Source organism: Loxodonta africana, chromosome 4, assembly GCF_030014295.1.
Source record: "Loxodonta africana isolate mLoxAfr1 chromosome 4, mLoxAfr1.hap2, whole genome shotgun sequence".
Classification (NCBI taxonomy): domain Eukaryota; kingdom Metazoa; phylum Chordata; class Mammalia; order Proboscidea; family Elephantidae; genus Loxodonta; species Loxodonta africana.
In genome coordinates, this window is record NC_087345.1 from 130558338 (window position 1) to 130578584 (window position 20247).

At 37.4% G+C, this 20247-nt stretch overlaps 1 protein-coding gene across 1 annotated transcript in view; it reads right to left on the reverse strand.

The window, feature by feature from the left end:
- The window catches only part of LOC111750867 (killer cell lectin-like receptor subfamily F member 1), a 53900-nt gene extending 35519 nt beyond the window's left edge, over nucleotides 1–18381 (reverse strand). Inside the window, exon 1 of the mRNA XM_064284645.1 lies at nucleotides 16570–18381. Within this exon, the coding sequence (XP_064140715.1) occupies nucleotides 16570–16630 (61 nt within the window). The 5' untranslated portion in view covers nucleotides 16631–18381. The remainder of the gene's footprint in view (nucleotides 1–16569) is intronic.
- Between the last annotated feature and the right edge of the window lie 1866 nt (nucleotides 18382–20247).

Genomic DNA, 20247 nt, shown 5'->3' on the forward strand with positions numbered 1-20247 from the left:
AAAGAATTACTAATCTCTAAATCCCAGGTCAGGAATTATTACTTGAACTATTAATTTACATTTTTCTGAGCAACTAAGTGCAAATAATTTCAGATATGTTCTCTGGTCATTATCAAATATTCTGAATGAATTTATGAAAGTGAATACATGATCATTATTGAAACAGTACTATTCTGAATGAAAGAGCAGATTTCTGGAGTGTTAAAGATAGGAAGTACAGGTCAGAAAATCAAGTACAATTTCTGTGAAAAGAAGAGATAGCATCTTTTGTTCACACGTAAGCTGGTGTTATTCCTACGTAACTGTGAGTCGAAATCGACTTGATGGCAGTGGGTTTGGTATTTTTGGTTTGTTAGAGAAGAATAAGGCTTAGCCACAAGCTGAACAGGATTTGGTCACTGTGACCCCTCATATGTTGTAAAAAGCCCTTTGCTTTGTTATTCTGAAGAAAGCACAATTAAAAATAAACCTTTAATAATTGAACTAAAAACATATTTGACAGGTCATGCTTCATAATTACTCTGGCAATAATCTGTTTATATAAAACCTTGAGTTATTAACCCTGAGATCCTTCAGAAAGTGAAATATGACGATATATTGAAACAATGTAGAGATAGGTATAGTGTTATGCTGATAAAACTGCTAACTTAATCGCAGAATTTGAGTGTCCAAGGAGATAATGAAATGAACCAAACTTGAAACTTTGGAGCTGAAATTAAAGATAAATCAGAGCTTTTTAAAAGAGCAAATTCTTGGTCCCCAAACCAAAAGATTTTAATTTGATAGATTTTTAGAATACAATCTGAGGCTATGTATTTTAAACAAAAAGCTCTCCAAGTTATTTTGAAGCACATGAAAATTTGATGACCACTGATCTAAACTAGCCACCCGATTTGAAAAAGAGAATTAAAAGATAAATAAATAAAAAGAGATTTCCAGATATTAACGGCTCACCCAGCTAGCTGGTTAAAAAGGAGGATAAATTAGATTAAAAAATTAAACCTGACAACAGTAGCACCTACTTTTTCCTAAATGAAAGCCCAGTTCAAATTTCTACTCACCCATTTTTCAAAACTTAAAACAAGGCATTTTCCAACCACAACAGTCCTGATTCTGCATCCAGTGCTCTTCCTAACCCACCCCTAGCATACAATATTACTATAGTAACTATTACTAGTTATTGACGGCTTCAGCCAGGGTGGTTCTAAATTAGATGGGTAGCCTGCATTTGAATAAGCCCTTTTTATTTTAACCTTTCATCAATTGACTTCTTCCAGTTGTTTCTACATTTTCATATACAGTTTATGCTCAGGCATTATAAAAGCACTACTGCTAAATTCCCTAAGACACAGCAGAAAACAGGCCGAAAATTTGATTAAATTTATTAAAGTTTCTGGGGTGATAGAAGAGAATCACACCACAAGACATTTTCAACCAATTATACAGGGCTCTGGTGGCTTAATGGGTAAGAGCTCGGCTGCTAACCAAAGGGTCTGCAGTTCAAATTCAACAGCCGCTCCTTGGAAACTCAATGGGGCAAGTTCTATTCTGTCCTATAGGGTTGCAATGAGTTGGAATCCACTGGACAATGACAGGTTTTTCTGTTTCTTCTGGTGACACAGAGGGAGCCCTGGAGGTGCAGTGGTTAAGCTCTGGGCTGCTAACTGAAAGATGGGCAGCTTCAACCCACCAGTCACTTCATGGGAGAAAGATGTGGCAGTTTGCTTCTGTAAAGATTACAGATTGGAAACCCCATGGGGCTGTTCTACTTTGTCCTACAGGGTCACTATGAGTCAGAATCAACTCAACAGCAATGGCTTTCTGGTGGCACAATGGTTAAACACTGAGCTGGTAACCAAAATGTTGGTGGTTGGAACCCACCAGCGGCTCAGCCAGAGAAAGATGTGGCAGTCTGTTCCTGTAAAGATTACAGCCTTGGAAACCCTGTGAGGCAATTCTACTCTGTCCTATGAGATCACTATGAGTCAGGATCTACTGGATGGCAATGGGTTTTTAGATCCATCCTAAAGGAGCCCTGATGGCCTAGTGATTAAGCATCAGTTGCTAACTGAAGGGTCGGCAGTTTGAACCCATCAGTCCATTCCAGGGAGAAAGATGTGGCAATCTGCTCCTGTAACAATTACAGCCTTGAAAACCCTATGGGGCCGCTCCACTCTGTCACATGTGGTTGTTGTGCTTTGAAATTGACTTGACAGCACCCAACAACACCCAGAGCCATCCTAGAATGATACCAATCTGCCCCTGCAGCTTCCCTACTCCTCCTGCACCCCCAACCACTGTAATAACTACAGGCATTTCCACGCCTTGTGGTATTCTCCAAAATACCCAGATTTCAAAGAGAAGAGGATGTTTTCTTCCATCTAAATGGAAGCCCTTGGTTCCTGCCCCAAATGGACTACATCTTAATTTGGTTGACCACAGACATACCATGGTGTGAAATTAGCACATATCTCAAAATCTGAGCTCTTCAGCTTAAACCATCCAACAAGAAAACAACAGCAGTATAGCACATCACGTGCTCAGTTCAGCACTTCTCAGAATCCTGAATTTCATGTTTATTCAGGATTACTTATTTTAAAAATTCCTTCTGTCTCACATGACCTCCCAAACAGGAAATACCTCATGCTATCCGTCAAAAGAAGAACGCTAAAGTACTGTTGTAGAAATTAGAACTAGTCATCTGCACAGCTACATGTGACAAGAAGTTGAATCTCACAAACAAAATACTGAATAAAAGAGAAAGTTACTAAGGACTAGATATACAGTATACATAAAGTTAAAAAATAAAGTTTTTAAAAAGCAATTTATATTTGTGGTCAAAAATAAAGAAAAATTTTTTAAAAACCAAGGACATTTTTATCAAAGTCAAAATAGTGGTAATTTTGGGAAGGAAGCCCAGCTGATATCAGCAAAGGCAGAAAGAAGAAGGTATGTACCTAATCACGTCAAATTGTTTTAGCGATTTCCAAATTCAATTTCTTATTTTGTTTTTAAATCACCTTAAATGTTTACAGAAGATCCTCGTTATATAATAGGTACCAGAGAAAGAAGTCATTTAAATAAAACTACCTAGAAAAACTAGCATTTCAAAATAAAAGTTGAAGGAGGGGAGTTTGTCTCTTTGTCATATTGTGGTGGCTTCTGCGTTGCTGTCATGCTGGAAAGCTATGCCACAGATATTTCAAATACCAGCAGGGTCACCCGTGGTGGACAGGTTTCAGAGCAGCTTCCAGACTAAGACAGAGCAAGAAGAATGGGCCTGGCAATCTGCTCCTGAAAATTAGCCAATGAAAACCACATGGATGAGAACAGAATATTATTCAACTGGACTCAAACATGCCAATAGTAATGAAGATGGTGCAGGGCCAGGTAACATTTTGTTCTGTTAGACATAGGGTCTCCATGAGTCAGAGCTAACTCATGGTGGCTAACAACAACATCTTGAAAAATAAAGCAAACTAGTTTTGAAATTAAGTTTATCTTTTACTTAAATTTTAAGCTACAATTGTGTATATGCATTAATTCTTTAGATCAAAAAAAGAATCAAGTGTTGAGGTTTTTGTGAGGGCACAATTTTTCAACACAAGTTTATGGCAGTAGGGTAGTGAAGTATACCTCATGTTTGATTCTTTTTTAACATGATCATATAAAGTATAATTTTTGCAAAAAACACCACAGATTTTAGTTTTACCAAGACCAAAACCAAAAACCCATTGCCATCGAGTACATTCCAACTCATAGTGGCCTCATAAGACAGAGTAGGACTGCCCCATAGAGTTTCCAAGGAGTGCCTGGTGGATTTGAACTGCCACCACCAGGGTTTCCATTTTCCAAGAGAGTCTCTTAAAACTGCATTCCTCAATTCATTCTCCATTGAAGCACCTACGAATCTTCTTAGCATATCCGTTGATTTTCAACTTCTGAATCACTAGTCTAAATCTGATGTTCTTCCATCGTCAGTCACTTTGAAACAGGCTGCTCAGCCATATCTTGAACAGTGCCTGCACCATTTTTTACCCCTTCCCTAGCGCGTTTCCGTCTCCAAGTATGATTTTGCTGTTACCTCCTCTAAAAGTTAAAAGTTAACCAATGTTTTCCCTAGGACCACGGAAAAACAAGTGATATTGATCTAAACCTGTCAAACAGGTCAATGCTCTTGAGGATGGCGCCAGTTCCTGGGCTGTGGGATAATGGCAGGAAAAGATCAATATGTTTGAGATGTGACCACTGAAACTACACTGAAAAAGAATGGACATTTCACAAGTTCCTAAAACCCATGTCCTCTTTTCCCTATAAAACCCCAGCTGGCCTCCAGTTTCTTGAGACAGACAGGTTTAGGAGGATATCATTCCCCTCTGTCTCCATATATCAATATATAATAAAGCTCTCGCTACCCACCTCACCCCTGTCTCAAGAAAGTGTTGTTTGCGGCAGACAGGTCTAACTAGCGAAATTGCAGTAACAACTTTATCTGTGATTTCAGCAAATCTCTATCACCTTCATGTTTCTCATGAAATCCTAAATATTTTGCAAGTAATTTCAATTTGTATAAAACATTGTGTTTGCCCTCTATTATCAAGTGCAAGCACCTGACAGCCAGTGTGAAACAGCTCACAGACCTTCATGTCATGGCAGAGATAGAGGCTAGTGCAGTATGGGAAGGGAGGGTGAACCAATTTTTAATTGGTTATTGCTTTTATTATAAATTGCCTACATAATATTATAACTGAAGTGATTACAAAATGAAAGTTTAGAAAATGAAAACCTTCTGTATAACATATTAAAGTTAAAGCTGCTTTGACACAATACTTAATTGATTCTCTAAGCTCCTTTGAGACATAGTGCATGTGTTGTTGTTAGGTGACGTTGAGTCATTTCCGACTCATAGCAACCCTATGAACAACAGAACAAAACACTGTCCAGTCCTGCACCATCCTTAAAATCACTATTATGTTTGAGCCCATTGTGGCAGCCACTGTGTCAATCCATTTCATTGAGGGTCTTCCTCTTTTTTGCTGACCCTCTATTTTACCAAGCATGACATCCTTCTCCAGGGACTGAGCCCTACTGATAATATGTACAATGTAGATGAAGTCTCACAAACCTCGCTTCTCAGGAACTTTCTGGCTGTACTTCTTCCAAGACAGGTTTGTTTGTTCGTCTGGAAGTCCATGGTATATTCAATATTCTCCACCAACACCAGAAATCAAAAACATCAATTCTTCTTCCATTTTCCTTATTCATTGCCCACTTTCCACATGCACATGAGGTGACTGAAAATACCATGGCCTGAGTCAGGCACACCTTAGTCCTCAAAGTGACGTCTTTGCTTTTTAACATTTTAAAGAGATCTGTTGCAGTAGATTTGCCCAGTGCAATACGTCCTTTGATTTTTTGACTGCTGCTTCCATTTGCATTGATTATGGATCCAAGTAAATTGAAATCCTTAGCAGCTTCAGTATTTTCTCCATTAGAGATAACTATTCTGAAAGTTATTGTCTTAGGCTGGGTTCTCTAGAAGAGCAAAACCTGTGAGGTGTATATATGCATATCTAGAGAGAGTGAGAGAGAGATCTATCTCAAGGAAATGGCCCACATTATGGAGGCTGGTAAGTCCTAAAGTCTGTGGGTCAGGTATTGGCTGGAGGTTTCTCCTGACTTACTTGGCTTTAAGGCTTGATGAACCCAGAATTAGCAGGTCAGACAGCAGGCTACTGGCTCACAGGTCTGCCAAGCTGGTGAATTCCAAACTCAGCAGGTCAAGAGATAGGCTGCTGGCTCAAGTCCCAAGAACAAGAGATCAGATGATGACGAGCTGGAAACAGAATCCAGAGCAAGCAAGCAAGATTTTCCGGAGTGTCCGTATATATATATGGACCATACCACCGGGGGAACTACCCTTACAACTGATTGGCTGATCACACCAGATCACATTATGGAGGTGAAACATTATGTCACAAAATGGAGGATAATTACATAAGACAGAATCATGGCCTAGCCAGGTTGACATATAACATTAACTATCACAATTACCAACTCTCTAATGAAAATGTCCAGAAACTGAGTGTATATGTATGTGTGTGTGTTTGTGGCTTGTGTATAAAATACTTAAATTTCATTTTGTAAATGACCCACGACCAATACACTGGGCACTTAGAATTTGTTTATCTTTAACTTTGTCACTACTAGTTCTTTATTTGTTAAGACATTCTTCATAAGTGAAATTCAAGGAAATGTAACCAAGAACTTGGACAGTCTGAAACATGATCATGTGAAGCCTAAAACTACCGAAGCAAGTGGTAAAGTGTGTTCTTATTCTGATTTGTATAATTTTCCTGTATATCTATACCTCTGGAAAAATCTATGCTTCAAAACAAAGGAGTGACAAACTGTCATAGCCAATGTAAGGGGATATGATAACTAAATGTAATGTGGTATCCTGAATAGAATCCTGGGACAGAAAAAGAACACTAGGTGAAAACTAAGAAAATCTGAGTAAAGTATAGACTTTATTTAGTCCAAATGTGTCAATATTGGTTCATGAATTATAACAATGCACCATGCTAATGTAAGATGTTAATAATAGGAGAAATTGGGTGCAAAATATATGGGAACTTTCCATTCTATCTTCATAATTTTTCAGTAAATGTAAAATTATTCAAAATATAAATCATATTAAAAAGAAAAAAAAAAGAATGACATTAAAGAAAGGAAGGGAAATATCATAGTCAAAAGCCTATCAGAAACAGAGGGACTCCAACCCTAAATCTATTTCTTCTTTGTCATTTTATAGGTTTAAACCATAGGGACAGCTAACAAGAACATTTGTGCTGCCCTGTCAACTAAAGATGTTTATTCTGAAGAATGTAAATATGAATTTAAATGAATATAAAAGAAATAAACTCAGGTTTAATTTATAGACATTGCTCTAAGAAAATCACTACAATTTAGGGTATGTAAGTATGAATATAGCCTCCCAGTTCTGAAGTTCACCTTCCTAACATGCTTTTGTGTTCGAACTGTCGGGGTAACCACTATGACTTTTACACCTTTATCTTTCGTCACTATTATGATTATTGGCTCCACACATTATTTCATTCTCCTCAGCCTACTTTCTTAAACCTAGTTTCTTAAACAGGTCATATGGAACAAAATGAAAATTGTGTTCATAACTCATTTGGAACATGGACTTTTAAACCATAATATGATATAATGGGAAACTCTGGTGATGTAGTGGTTAAGTACTACGGCTGCTAACCAAAAGTTCAGCAGTTCGAATCCACCAGGCTCTCCGTGGAGACTCAGTGGGGCAGTTCTACTCTGTCTAACTTGACGGCAACAAGGTGATATAATGAAGATTTCAAGAAAAATGGAGAAATAATAGGACTAGGCACTTCAAAATTAAGGAACTCAAAGTGGCAAGCTTTTTGTGTAAACACATCTGCTTTTTACTCCTTGTTTTTATCTCCTAGCTGTTATCCCTTGCTGCTCAGTCTCTTACTTCTCGTCTCTGCGTATTTTCATCCCTAACTGTGGTGTTGGCAAAGAATATTGAATATACCATGGACTCCCAAAAGAATGAACAAATCAGTATTGAAGGAAATGTAGCCAGAAACCTCCTTAAAAGAGAGGATGATGAGGCTTCAACTTACTTATGTTGGACACATCATCAGGAAAGACCAATCACTAGAAAAGGAAAACATGTTTGGTAAAGTAGAGGATCATCAAAAAACAAGAGAAATCGCCGATGAAATGAATTGACACAATGGCCACAGTAATGGACTCAAGGACATCAAAGATCATGGAGATGAGATGGCTCAGGACTGACAATGTTTCTTTCTGTTATACATGGGGTTGCTGTCATGAATTGAACTGCATCCCCCAAATATATGTGCTGACTTGGCTAGGCCATGATTCCCAGTATTGTATGGTTGTCCTCTATTTTGTGATCTTATGTAATTGTCATGTGTGTTGTGAATCCTAGTTTCTTCCTGTGGTGAATGAGGCAAGATTAGGTTATACTAAAGAGGCTTAGGGTGGGATACAACACACTTGCTCAAGTCACAACCCTGGTTCAATGTAACGGGAGTTCCTATGGGATGTGGCCTGTGTCACCTTTTATCTTACAAGAGATAAAAGGAGACAGAAGCAAGCAGAGGGACATGGGAACCTCATACCATCAAGAAAGAAATAGTGGAAGAGGTTCCTGCTCTGAGAACCTCCTACACCCAGGGGAAGATTGATGCCAAGACACGTGGAGATCTCCAAGGAATGCCAGGCCCACAGATGTTGAAAGGAGACAAGGACCTTCCTCCAAAGCCAACAGAGGGAGAAAACGTTTCGTAGAGCTGCAACCCTGAATTGGATTTCTGACCCCCTAGGCTGTGAAAGAATAGATTTCTAGTTGTTAAAGTCATCCATTTGTGGTATTTCTGTTGTAGCAGCACTAGATAATTAAGACAGTCGCCATGAGGCAGAACCAACTTGATGACATAAAACAACAACAATGCTTCTAATCAACTACAATCTGTGAACTAATCAAATAATCAAGCCCATTACAGTTGTGTATAACAATCACTTAACTGATTTTGAATTAGTGTCTGAATGGGAGACTCCTCAGCATAGTACGTATTAGCTTTATTCTGGAGCCTGGCGGCACAGTGATTAGGAGCTCAGCTGCTAACCAAAAGGTCAGCAGTTAGAATCCACTAGTCACTCCTTGGAAATCCTATGGGGCAGTTCTACTCTATTCTATAGGGTCACTATGAATCGGAATCAATTCCATGGCAACAGGTTTGCTTTTTTTTTAGCTTTATTCTGAACACATTGTTTCAACAGAACCCGATAAAAATTAAGAATTTGTGCCATTACTTATTTATTACATACTTTGTTTTCAACAGAATTAACAAGGTCTTTTTCCTGAAATAAGGTGTAATTAATCCAATGTTTTAATAATTGTGTAGCATTTAAATGCATATTCACAATGTATCAGCATATGTGAGCGGTACAGTTAATAGATTTCTATTTTTCACCTTTTACAAACAATACTGCAAGATACATTCCTGCACAAATGCTTATTTTCCTGGCTAAGAGTTTCTTTCCAGTAAAAAACAAGAAGTGAGATTGCTGGCAAACAGTATCTTCAACTTTATTAGATATTGATCGATTATTCTTCTAATTGTAGCAAATTTACATTTTCATTAGCCATTCTTAAGAATTCTGGAAAATTATTGGCCACTGACACCTCAAACATTGCCTCTCTCTTGTTTTTATTGATTTCTTCTGGACTTCTTTCTAGACATTTTCTTGAATCTTCTCATTCTATCATCGAGGTCTTTTTATTATTTATGTAACTTTTTATTCCTTTATATACTCAGCTTTAAGTTCCAGTAAGTTGATTTTCCCTTCAGTTGTGTTTAATTAGTTGTTTTTCTAATTCATTAACAAATTAATGCTTTTTGTTTCTAACAGTCGTGCTTGCTTATTTTTTAAATCTGCCTTTTTTCTCCACAGTCTTGTTCTTTCTTTGTGATTTTCTTTGCTTCTTAAGCTACTATTTGGGTTGTTACATTATCTTGGGTTCTTTTGATTCTAACCCCACCCATTATTTGTTCCATCACTTAATTCCCCAGATGGTGCTCTTTAGTTTTCTAATATGAGCTCAAGCTTCAGTGTGAATTTTCCACTACATTGTGGAAGTGTCACTCAGAATAGTTTTGCTTTTGTTTCTGATTGTTACCACAGGTATATTGATGGTTTAGTGCCAATTTGCTTGTTAATTTCATTGTTTGCTAGTAGTGTAGCAGGAGCAAAAAGAGAAAACAAAACAAAAACATCAGAACCAGGAGGAGATCCTTCCTCCTGCAATGTCCCTCCAGTGCCCTCTTAAGTTTAACATTGGCTCACTGCAAAGAAAAAATGCTTAAATTGTCCAGCCCATTAACACACAGCAAGTAATGAAAGGGTGGAGTGGAGCTGAGACTCATTAAATGATACCTGGCATAGGGAGAGAGTGACTGGTCTAAATTAGGAAGAATGCCTTTCTGAGAAGAATATATTTTAATTACGACTTGAAGGACAAAGAACATCTAGCCTTCCATAAAGTCCCTGGGTTTGAACCTAGCCAGCAGCACCTCAGAAGAAAGACTGGTGACCTGCTTCCAAAATAATTTCAGCAAAGAAAACCTTATGGAACAGTTATACTCTATAATACATGCAGTCACCATGAGTTGTAATCAACTGGATAGCAACGGGTTTAGTCTTCCACGGCACCTAAACTCAGTGGTGACACAGATATTCCAGGCATACCAATTTACATAGTATTGAAAATCCATTCTCAATTTAAATGTGATTTGAACTGCTTTTTCTTTTGTTTGTTTTTTAATCTTTTGGGGATGTGTGCTGTTTACAAATGTTAATGAGGCAACATCTCAGAGTTCTCCAGGTATTGCTCAAGAACTTTGCTAGAGCTTCAATCTTTTTCTGCCATTGCAATAAAACACAAAAATAAAACTGCATGTGTTTTGAAACAGGTAAAGCTATAGGAGCTATATTTCTTTTGAGAACCCACATTTCATAAGATGAAGCTGGTGAATTAACATTCTATCATTTCTACTTTCTGCACATAGAAGTCATGATTTCACCATGTTTCAGTTTGCACACAATAATAGTTTTACAGCAGCAACTCAGACCAACCATTAGGTGCACGTGTTTTTTTTTGTTTGTTTGTTTTCCTTTTTCTTTCCTTTTTTCTTTTCCTAAATAGTCTCCTGAAGATCATAAAAAAAATATCCCCCATTCTCCTAATATGGTGTCATCCATACTGGTCAAAGAAACCCCTGGTTTAAGGCAAATGACAGCTTTAAACCCACCTTGTAAATTCTTGAATCAGTACCTCTTCGCTATTTTCTTTATTGTGCCCTTCTAGCACTCCCAGTGGATGAATATTTGAGTTTTTCAATCAATCATCCATGTCTTTTACTTTTTGGTCTACGTACAGGTTCCACATGAGCACGATTAAGTGTTCTGGAATTCTCATTCTTCATAATGTTATCCATAATTTATTATGATCCTCACAGTTGAATGCCTTAGCATAGTCAATAAAACACAGGTAAAAATCTCTCTGGTATCCTCTGCTTTCAGCCAGGATCCATTTGATATTATCAGTGACATTCCTTGTTCCACGTCCTCTTCTGAATCCAGACTGAATTCCTGGCAGTTCCTGTTGATGTACTGCTGCAACTGCTTTTGAATTATCTTCAGCAAAATTTTACTTGTGTTTGATATTAATGATATTGTTCAATAATTTCTGCATTCTATTGAATCACCTTTCTTTGGAATAGGCACAAATATGGATCTCTTCCAGTCAGTTGACCGAGTAGCTGTCTTCCAAATTTCTTGGTATAGAAGAGTGAGCACTTCTAGTGTTGCATTGTTTTGTTGGAACATCTCAATTGGTATTCCGTCAATTCCTGAAGCTTTGTTTTTTTGCCAATGTCTTCAGTGCAGCTTGGAATTCTTCCTTCAGTATCATTGGTTCTTGATTATATGCTACCTCCTCGGGTTGAACATCAACCAATTCTTTTTGGTACAGTGACTCTGTGCATTCTTTCCATCTTCTTTTGATGCTTCCTGCATCTTTAATATTTTCCCTGTAGAATCCTTCAATATTGTAACTTGAAACTTGAATTTCTTCTTCAGTTCTTCCATCTTGAGAAATGCCGAACATGTTCTTCCTTTTTAGTTTTCAAACTCTAGGTATTTACACGTCTTTATAATACTTTGTCTTCTCCAGCCACCCTTGGAAGTCTGCTGTTAAGCTCTTTTACTTCATCATTTCTTCCTTTCACTTTAGCTGCTCTACATTCAAGAGCAAGTGTCAGAGTCTCTTCTGACATCAACTTTGGTCTTTTCTTTCTCTCCTGTCTTTTTAATGACCTATTGCTTTCTATTTTTTTTATTATTATTATTATTGCTTTCTTCATGTATGATGTTCTTGATGTCTTTCCACAACTCATCTGGTCTTAGGTCATTAGTGTTCAATGTGTCAAATCTATTCTTGAGACAGTCTGTAAATTGTTGAATATACTCAAGGTCATACTTTGGCTCTTCTGGGCTTTTTCTAATTTTCTTCAGCTTCGTCTTGAACTTGTGTACGAGCAATTGCTAGTCTGTTCCACAGTCGGCCTTTGGTCTTTTTCTGACTGATGATATTGAGCTTTTCTCTTGTCTATTTCCACAGATGTATTCAATTTGATTCTTGTGTATTTTATCTAGTGAAGTTCACATGTTTAGTTGCTGTTTATTTTGGTGAAAAAAGGTATTTGCAATGAAAAAGTCATGGGTCTTGCAAAATTCTATCATGTGATCTCTGGCATCATTTCCATCACCAAGGCCATATTTTCATTTCCATCACCAAGGCCGTATTTTCCAACTAGCATTCTTTTTCTTTGTTTCCAACTTTTTCATTCCTATTATTTTATAAATTTACTATTCTATGTCCAGATTCTAACCTTTGACAGAAGTTAAAATTGATCTTGAACACACACAACCCATGAAGTAGCCTTGGCAAAAAAAAGAAAAAAATTAAATATGAATCTGATTAAACCTCCAGATATACCTACCAATTTTCAGATAATATAGAGAGAAGAGAATCATGTCAAATTAAACTGGAGAAATGAAACCAACAAAATTCAGACTGATGGAACCCTACAGAAAAATGATCTCTATTCTCCAAAAAAATTAAAAGAAACTTTAAAAATTGAGATCAAGTGGTAATACACAGATTAAAAGAGACTTATGAAAATCTTTTTTTTAGCACAAAACTGAATTGAGAAAGCAATGATCATAAATGTCAAATTAGTGTTTTTCTTGGGAGGAGGAGATAGTGAATGGGAAAGAATATTTGAAGGGTTTCTGAGATAGATGGCAAGAATCTTTCTTCTGACTAAGATAATGGCTACAAGGGCATTTAGAATAATTCATTAAAATATAGATTTGTTTTGCATGATTTTCTGTATTTATGTTAAAACTCAAAATATTTTATGTTATTAAAACCAAAGTTGTAGACATCCTCTGAACCCTCTTCTTGCCAGCAGTTCACACATGTTCTAGACAAGTTCTTGGGTAAAGAGGCCTAATTTTCTCCAACATTCCCTCTTGATGTGAAATGGGTCTCTCTTATATATGGCCTTTCTGACCCTGGGCTTATAGTTCTTCCAAAAATGATTGGTTGGGCCCAGTCTGCCCTATGGTTGGTCTATTTTATGTATCTTGCAGGAATTGGCTGATTTTAATAGTGGCTGGAAAATCTACCCAATAGGATTGAGTGACTTGCATTCCATGGAGAGGATTGGTTGGTACATCCTCCTGAAGAGAGGGCTATGCCTTGAAATTATAAGGTGTTTGCTTGTAACATATGGACATCCAAACCCACAGAGTTGGAAAGAGAGAGAAGGAGGAAACTCCTAAAAGAGCTGTAATACGAGTCAAGAGCTGTAACACTGAAGACAGCAAAAGGCCAAAAGGCTGGAGAGGGGCCTGCAGCAGAGCAGTCCCTCTGCAGCAAAGCCTGCGGTGATGTCAGAAAGTAGTTGGTAGGGCAGTAGCAGCTGAGCAAACTGTTACACTAGTTACAACCTGCTTACGCAGTGGAAAGGCTGAAGGCAGGGAAGCTGAAGGGAGAGAGGCATACATAGCCAAAAGGGAATGTGCACCGGCATGAGGAGGTGAGCACAGCCAAGATTGGGTGTGCACAGCCAGTGGGGGGAGAGAGCACTGCACAGCCAAGAAGGGCTCTTGTACAGCCCAGAAGGGGCTGCTACCATGCCAGAGAGAAGCTGTCCTTATTGGAAGCCTTCCTGATTGACAAACTGCATCCAGTTTCCTGAGTTGTATCATAGCTCTGGTCTGATATGCACCAGAGAAAATCCTAACACAAGGAGAGATTATGGAAATACCCTGTTCTCTCTCACTCTCTTGCTCTCTGTCTCTTTTTTTCTCCATTCTCCTGTGCCCCAACTCCCCAGGCAATCACAAGATGGCAGTGTCAGTGACAGCTATAGGAGCACATGATAGCCAAAATACTGGGCGAGGTGAACCTTCCTGTACATGCAGTGCAGCTGAGGATTCAAGAGGGTGAAGCCAATCCCCTTGCTATTTTTATCTTTCTCTCTCTCTTTCCTCTTGCCATTTGGGCCCCCAGATGCAGCCACAATTGCAGAAGTGTATGACAAAGCAAGATAACTAGAGCCCCAAGTTTCTGGCTGGAGGATGGAAAAGGGTAACCTCTGAGAACCTGAAAGTACTGGGGATGTGGTAACGAAAGAGAAACTTTGAAAACGGACTGTGTCTCCCCAAAAGGTATGTTGAAGTCCTAACTTCAGGTATTGACTGTGTCTCCCCAAAAGACATGTTGAAGTCCTAACCACATACCTGTGAATGTGACCTTGTTTGGGGAAATAAGGTCTTTCTTTGAGGTATTATCAGTTAAGTCATACCAGAGTAGAGTGGATTCTGGCGTTAATCCCTTCTGAGTGGCGTTTTATAGAGGAAGAGAACAGACACAGAAAATCTCACACAAGAGGAAAACATCATGTGAAGATATATCTACAAGTAGCAAAGGAAAGCCGAGGATTGCTGGTAGCCACTAGAACCTAGGAAAGAGGCATGAAATAGTTCCTTTCTGAAAATCCTCAGAAGAAATCCACTTGGTAAATATCCCGATTTGGACTTCTAGCCTCCAGAACTGTGAGTAAATAAATTACTGTTCTTTAAAGCCACCCAATTTGTGGTATTTTATTACGGCAGTCCAGAGATTAAGATAGAATACTTAAAATTTTCATAAACTTCTGGACTTCCCCAAACCTCATCCTGCATACACAAATCTGATCCTAATTAGCAAACCAAAGATTTTGAGAACCGATCTAACAAACAGATCACTGCTAAGATACTAGACTGACTACTAACTGGGGCATAAATAACTGGGGCATAGGCAAGAAAAAATCCAAACAGCACTATAAAGGCTTTGAAAACTGAACTGACATTGAAACCATAGCCCACAGAAAGCCTGTGCATATGTGTGTGTGTGTGTGTGTGTGTGTGTGTATATATGTATGGAAACCCTGGTGGCTTAGCGGTTAAGTGCCACGGCTGCTAACCAAAAGGTCGGCAGTTTGAATCCACCAGGTGCTCCTTGGAAACTCTGTGGGGCAGTTCTACTCTGTCCTATAGGTTGCTATGAGTCGGAATCAACTCGACAGCAGCGGGTTTTTATATATATATATACACACACACATATGGAAACCCTGGTGGCATAGTGCTTAAGTGCTACGGCTGCTAACCAAAGGGTCGGCGGTTCGAATCCACCAGGTGCTTCTTGGAAATTCTATGGGGCAGTTCTACTCTGTCTTGTAGGGTCGCTATGAGTCGGAATTGACTTGACAGCACTGGGTTGGGGTTTTATATATACGCACATATATACATATATCAATATACTTCATAAATGTAAACAAGATCCAGAGTCTTGTAACAAAATATTAATCAAAATGTCGAGAATATAATACAAAATTACCGGTTATAGGAAGAACCATGAGAATTTCAACTTGCGTGGGAAAAGACAATCAATAGAAGACAAAGTTCAAATGACACAAATTTTGGAAAAATCTGACAAGTACTTAAAAACAGCTGTTTCAAAAATGCTCAAAATACCACATGAATAAAGAAATAGCCATTTAACCAAAGAGGTCAGCTTTTCTTTATTTTGAAACTATTTCTTTCTAAATTGATTACTACTTATCATTAAAAAAAAAAAAAACTAATAAGTCTTGAACTATGGCATCTCCATTTTCCCCAACTAGGACAAAATGATTTTTTTCACTTACTAAATCATCATATAAGGCCTCAATACAAGTGTTTTTAAAATATACAGCTTCAAATATATACACATACATATGTATATATTTATACACATATATATGTATGTGTGCATATGTGTATATATATTTATGTATTTACATTATATATTTATATAATATATACTACATAAATATAACATATATATTTCTTTTTACAGTTCATTCAGTGTAACATAATCCCATTTGAATGCCCTACTAAGTTTTTACTTGGACCTCTGTTTAATTTTTTTGATTTGTAAATGTCTTTCAATTACTTTACTATTTTAATGTTTTCCCCCCTGGGAACATCTATGACAGGTTTTCTACTGTATTTAATAATATCTTTCATCTATATGACAAATTTTATGGTTCCTTTCACTTAAATAATCATTTTTATTCTCAATAAAAAATTAACCTGATCCCATTCTCTTATGCCTTTCTCTAATGATTTCAGTTTCCTTAGTTTTTAGGATGGGGTATTTAAGTATCTGTATATTTTACACAAATTATAAATGAATTTATGGTCTCTAGCACTCCTTATCTTTGAAAACTCTTTACATGTTAACCATTTCCCTTATACAGAGTCTGGAGCCCATGACTACCATCACCCACCCACTCCAATTCCCCTACTCACTCCATCAGTCCACCTTCTTACCTGGGTTTGCCAACATTTCAGTTGGTACAAAGTCTTTCTCCATATTTTTGATATCATGCATTTTGCCTCTAGTTTCAATTAGTAATCTAAACCACAGTCTCTAATTTGTCAAATGATTTGGCAAAAAGATTAAAAATAAAGACAAGAACAAGAACTGACAACACAGCAGATTAACACATTCTCAATAACTGAAAGCCTCGACCTTTTAAATAGAATGTGACCAATAGTAAAAGAGAGGCACTTTGAAGCATAAATTCTTTCAAGAACACTACATCCTGCCAAAAAAACAAAAAAGACTGTTTTTTGCTCTTAACCACTAGTGTCTCCCAAGGACTCATGTAAGAATTTAGAGAAAATAAATTGAATCTACTTCAGCAATGGCACTGTGGTTGCCACATAAACTGATTCTGGCTAACTTAAGCTACACAAATAAGAATTTGAAGGAGTGTCAATAGTAATCTCTGATAAAATAGACTTTAAAGCAAAACATACCATAAGGGATAAGGAAGAACACTATATAATGATTAAAGGGTCAATACACAAGGAGGACATAACCATAGTAAATATATACCCACCCAATGACGGGGCTCCAAAGTACATAAAACAAATTCTAAAAGCATTAAAAAGAGAAATAGGCAGTTCCAAAATAATAGTAACAGACTTCAGCACACTACTTGTGGTGAAGGACAACATCTAAAAAGAAACTCAGTAAGTATACAGAAGATACAAACACCACAACCAACCAACTTTACCTCACAGGCAAATACAGAATACTTCACCCAAGATCAGCAAAGTATACATTCTTTTCCAATACACATGGAACATTCTCCAGAAAAGATTACATTTTAGACCACAAAATAAACCTCAACAAAATCCAAAACATCAAAATAATACAAAGCATTTTTTTCTAATCACAATGCCGTAAAAGTAGAGATCAATAACAGGAATAGGAAGGGAAACAAATCAAATACATGGAAACTGAACAACACCTTGCTTAAAAACCACTGAGTAATAGAAGAAATGAAGACTGGAATCAAAAATTTAATAGAATCAAATGAGAACGAAAACACATCTTACCAAAACCTTTGGGACACAACAAAAGCAGTACTTAGAAGACAACTTATAGCAATAAACACACACATCAAAAAAAGAGAAAGGGCTAAAATCAAACGTCAACACTATATCTCAAACAAATTGAAAGAGAACAGCAAAAGGAGTCCGCAGTCACCAGAAGAAAGGAAATAATAAAGATTAGAGCAGAAACAAATGAAATAGAGAACAGGAAAACAATAGAAAGAATCAACCAGAAGTTGGTTCTTTGAAAGGATCAACAAAATAACAAACCACTGGATGAATTGACAGAAAAAAAAAAAGCAAGAGAGGAAGCAAATAACTGAATAAGACATAAGATGGGTGATATCACAATAGGAACAACTGAAATAAAAAGGATCAAAACAGAATACTATAAACAATTGTATTCCAACAAATTTGAAAGCCTAGAGGAAATGGACAAATTTCCAGAAACACACTACCTACCTAAACTAACACAAACTGAGGTAGAGAAACTAAACAGACCCATAGCAAAAGAACAGATTGAAGGGGTAATTAGAAAAAAAAAAAAAAAAAAACCCTGACAACAACAACAGCACAGAAAGCCCTGGTCCAAACAACCTCACTGAAGAATTCTACCAAACATTCAAACAAGAGCTCATACTGGTACTACTCAAACTATTTCAGAGCATAGAAAAGAAAGGAATACTCCCAAATTCATTCTATGAAGCCAGCATAACCCTAATACCAAAGGCTGGTAAAGAAATCACAAAAAAAAAAAAAAAAAAAAAAAAACTACAGACCAGTATCCCTCATGAATATAGACACAAAAATTCTCAACAAAATTCTAGCCAATAAAATTCAACAGCATATCAAAAGAATCATACATTGTGACCAAACAGGATTCATACCAGGTATGCAAGGATGATTCAACATTAGAAAATCAATCAACATAATTTGCCACATTAAAAAAAAAAGAATCAAATGATCATCTCAATTGACACAGAAAAGACATTTGATGAAGTCCAACAACCATTCCTGATAAAAACCTTCAGCAAAATAGAAGTAGAAGGGAAATTCCTTGACATAATAAAGGGTATTTATACAAAATCAACAGCCAACATTATTCTTAATAGAGACAGAATGAAAGCATTTCCCTTGAGAACAGGAACCAGACAAGGATGCCCTTTACCACCACTGTTGTTCAACTTCTTGCTGAAAGTCCTAGCTAGAGCAATAAGGTAAGAAAAAGAAATAAAGTGCATCCAAATTGGTGAAGAAGAGGTAAAACTACCCATATTCGCAGATGATGTAATCCTATACATAGAAAACCCCCAAAGAATTCACAGGAAAGCTACTGGAAATAACAGAATTGTACAGCAAAGTAGGATACAAGATCAACATAAAATAAAAAATCAGATCAATTCCTCAACACCATTTGCAATAGTCTCCCAAAAGATAAAATACTTAGGAATAAATCTCAATAGGGGCATAAAAGACCTACACAAAACACTACTGCAGGAAACCAAAAGAGATCTAAATAAATGGAAAAACACACCATGCTCCTGCATAGGGAGACTCAACATTGTGCAAATGTCAACACTACTTGTGATGGTTAAGTTGTGTGTCAACTTAGCTGGGCCATGATTTTCAGTGGTTTGGCAGTTATGATGCAATTTGACAGTCATATAATGATGTAATCACTTCCATGATGATATCTGATACAATGCAATCACCTCCATGTTGGGATCTGCTGTAGGTAGCCAATCAGTTGAAAGGAAGTTTCCTTACCAGTGTGGCCTGCATTCAATAAAGTAGGACTTTCTGATAAGACTCATAGGCTTTTGCTCACCCACGAGGATCCTGCAGCTGGCTTCTGTATGTCTTACCTCCAGTTCTTGGGACTTGAGCTAGCAGCTTACCTGCTGTCTTGCCTGCCAGTCTTGGGATTCATCGTTTTCCTCTGCCTGTGAGACAGAGGTCTGCTGTCTGACCTGCTGATCGTGGGTTCTCCAGTCCCTGCAGCTACCTAAGTCAGGAGAAGCCTCCAGCCTCACCCACAGACTTGGGATTTTCCAGCCTCTACAACCACATGAGCCATTTCCTTGATATACATCTCTCTCTATATATTTGTACGTTTTACTGGTTTTGTATCTCTAGAGAACCCAGCCTAAGTTGCTACCCAAATCAATCTACAGATATAATGTAATTCCAATCCAAATTCCAACAGCATTCTTTAACAAGATGAAGAAGCTAATCACCAACTTTGTATGGAAAGGAAAGAGGTCGCAGAGAAGTAAAGCATTACTGAAGAAGAACAAAGTGGGAGGCCTCACACCACCTGAGGTTAGAACCTACTATACAGCCACGGTAGTCAAAACAGCCTGGTGCTGGTAAAATAGACAAATAGACAAATAGAACAGAATTGAGAAGCCAGACATAAATCATCCACCTACGGGCAGCTAATATTTGACAAAGGGACAAAGTCCATTAAGGAGGGGAAAGACAGTCTCTTTAACAAACGGTGCTGGATAATTGGATGTCCATCTGTAGTAAAAATGAAACAGGATCTATACCTCATACCATGCAGAAAAACCAACTCAAAATGGATCAAAGACCGAAATATAA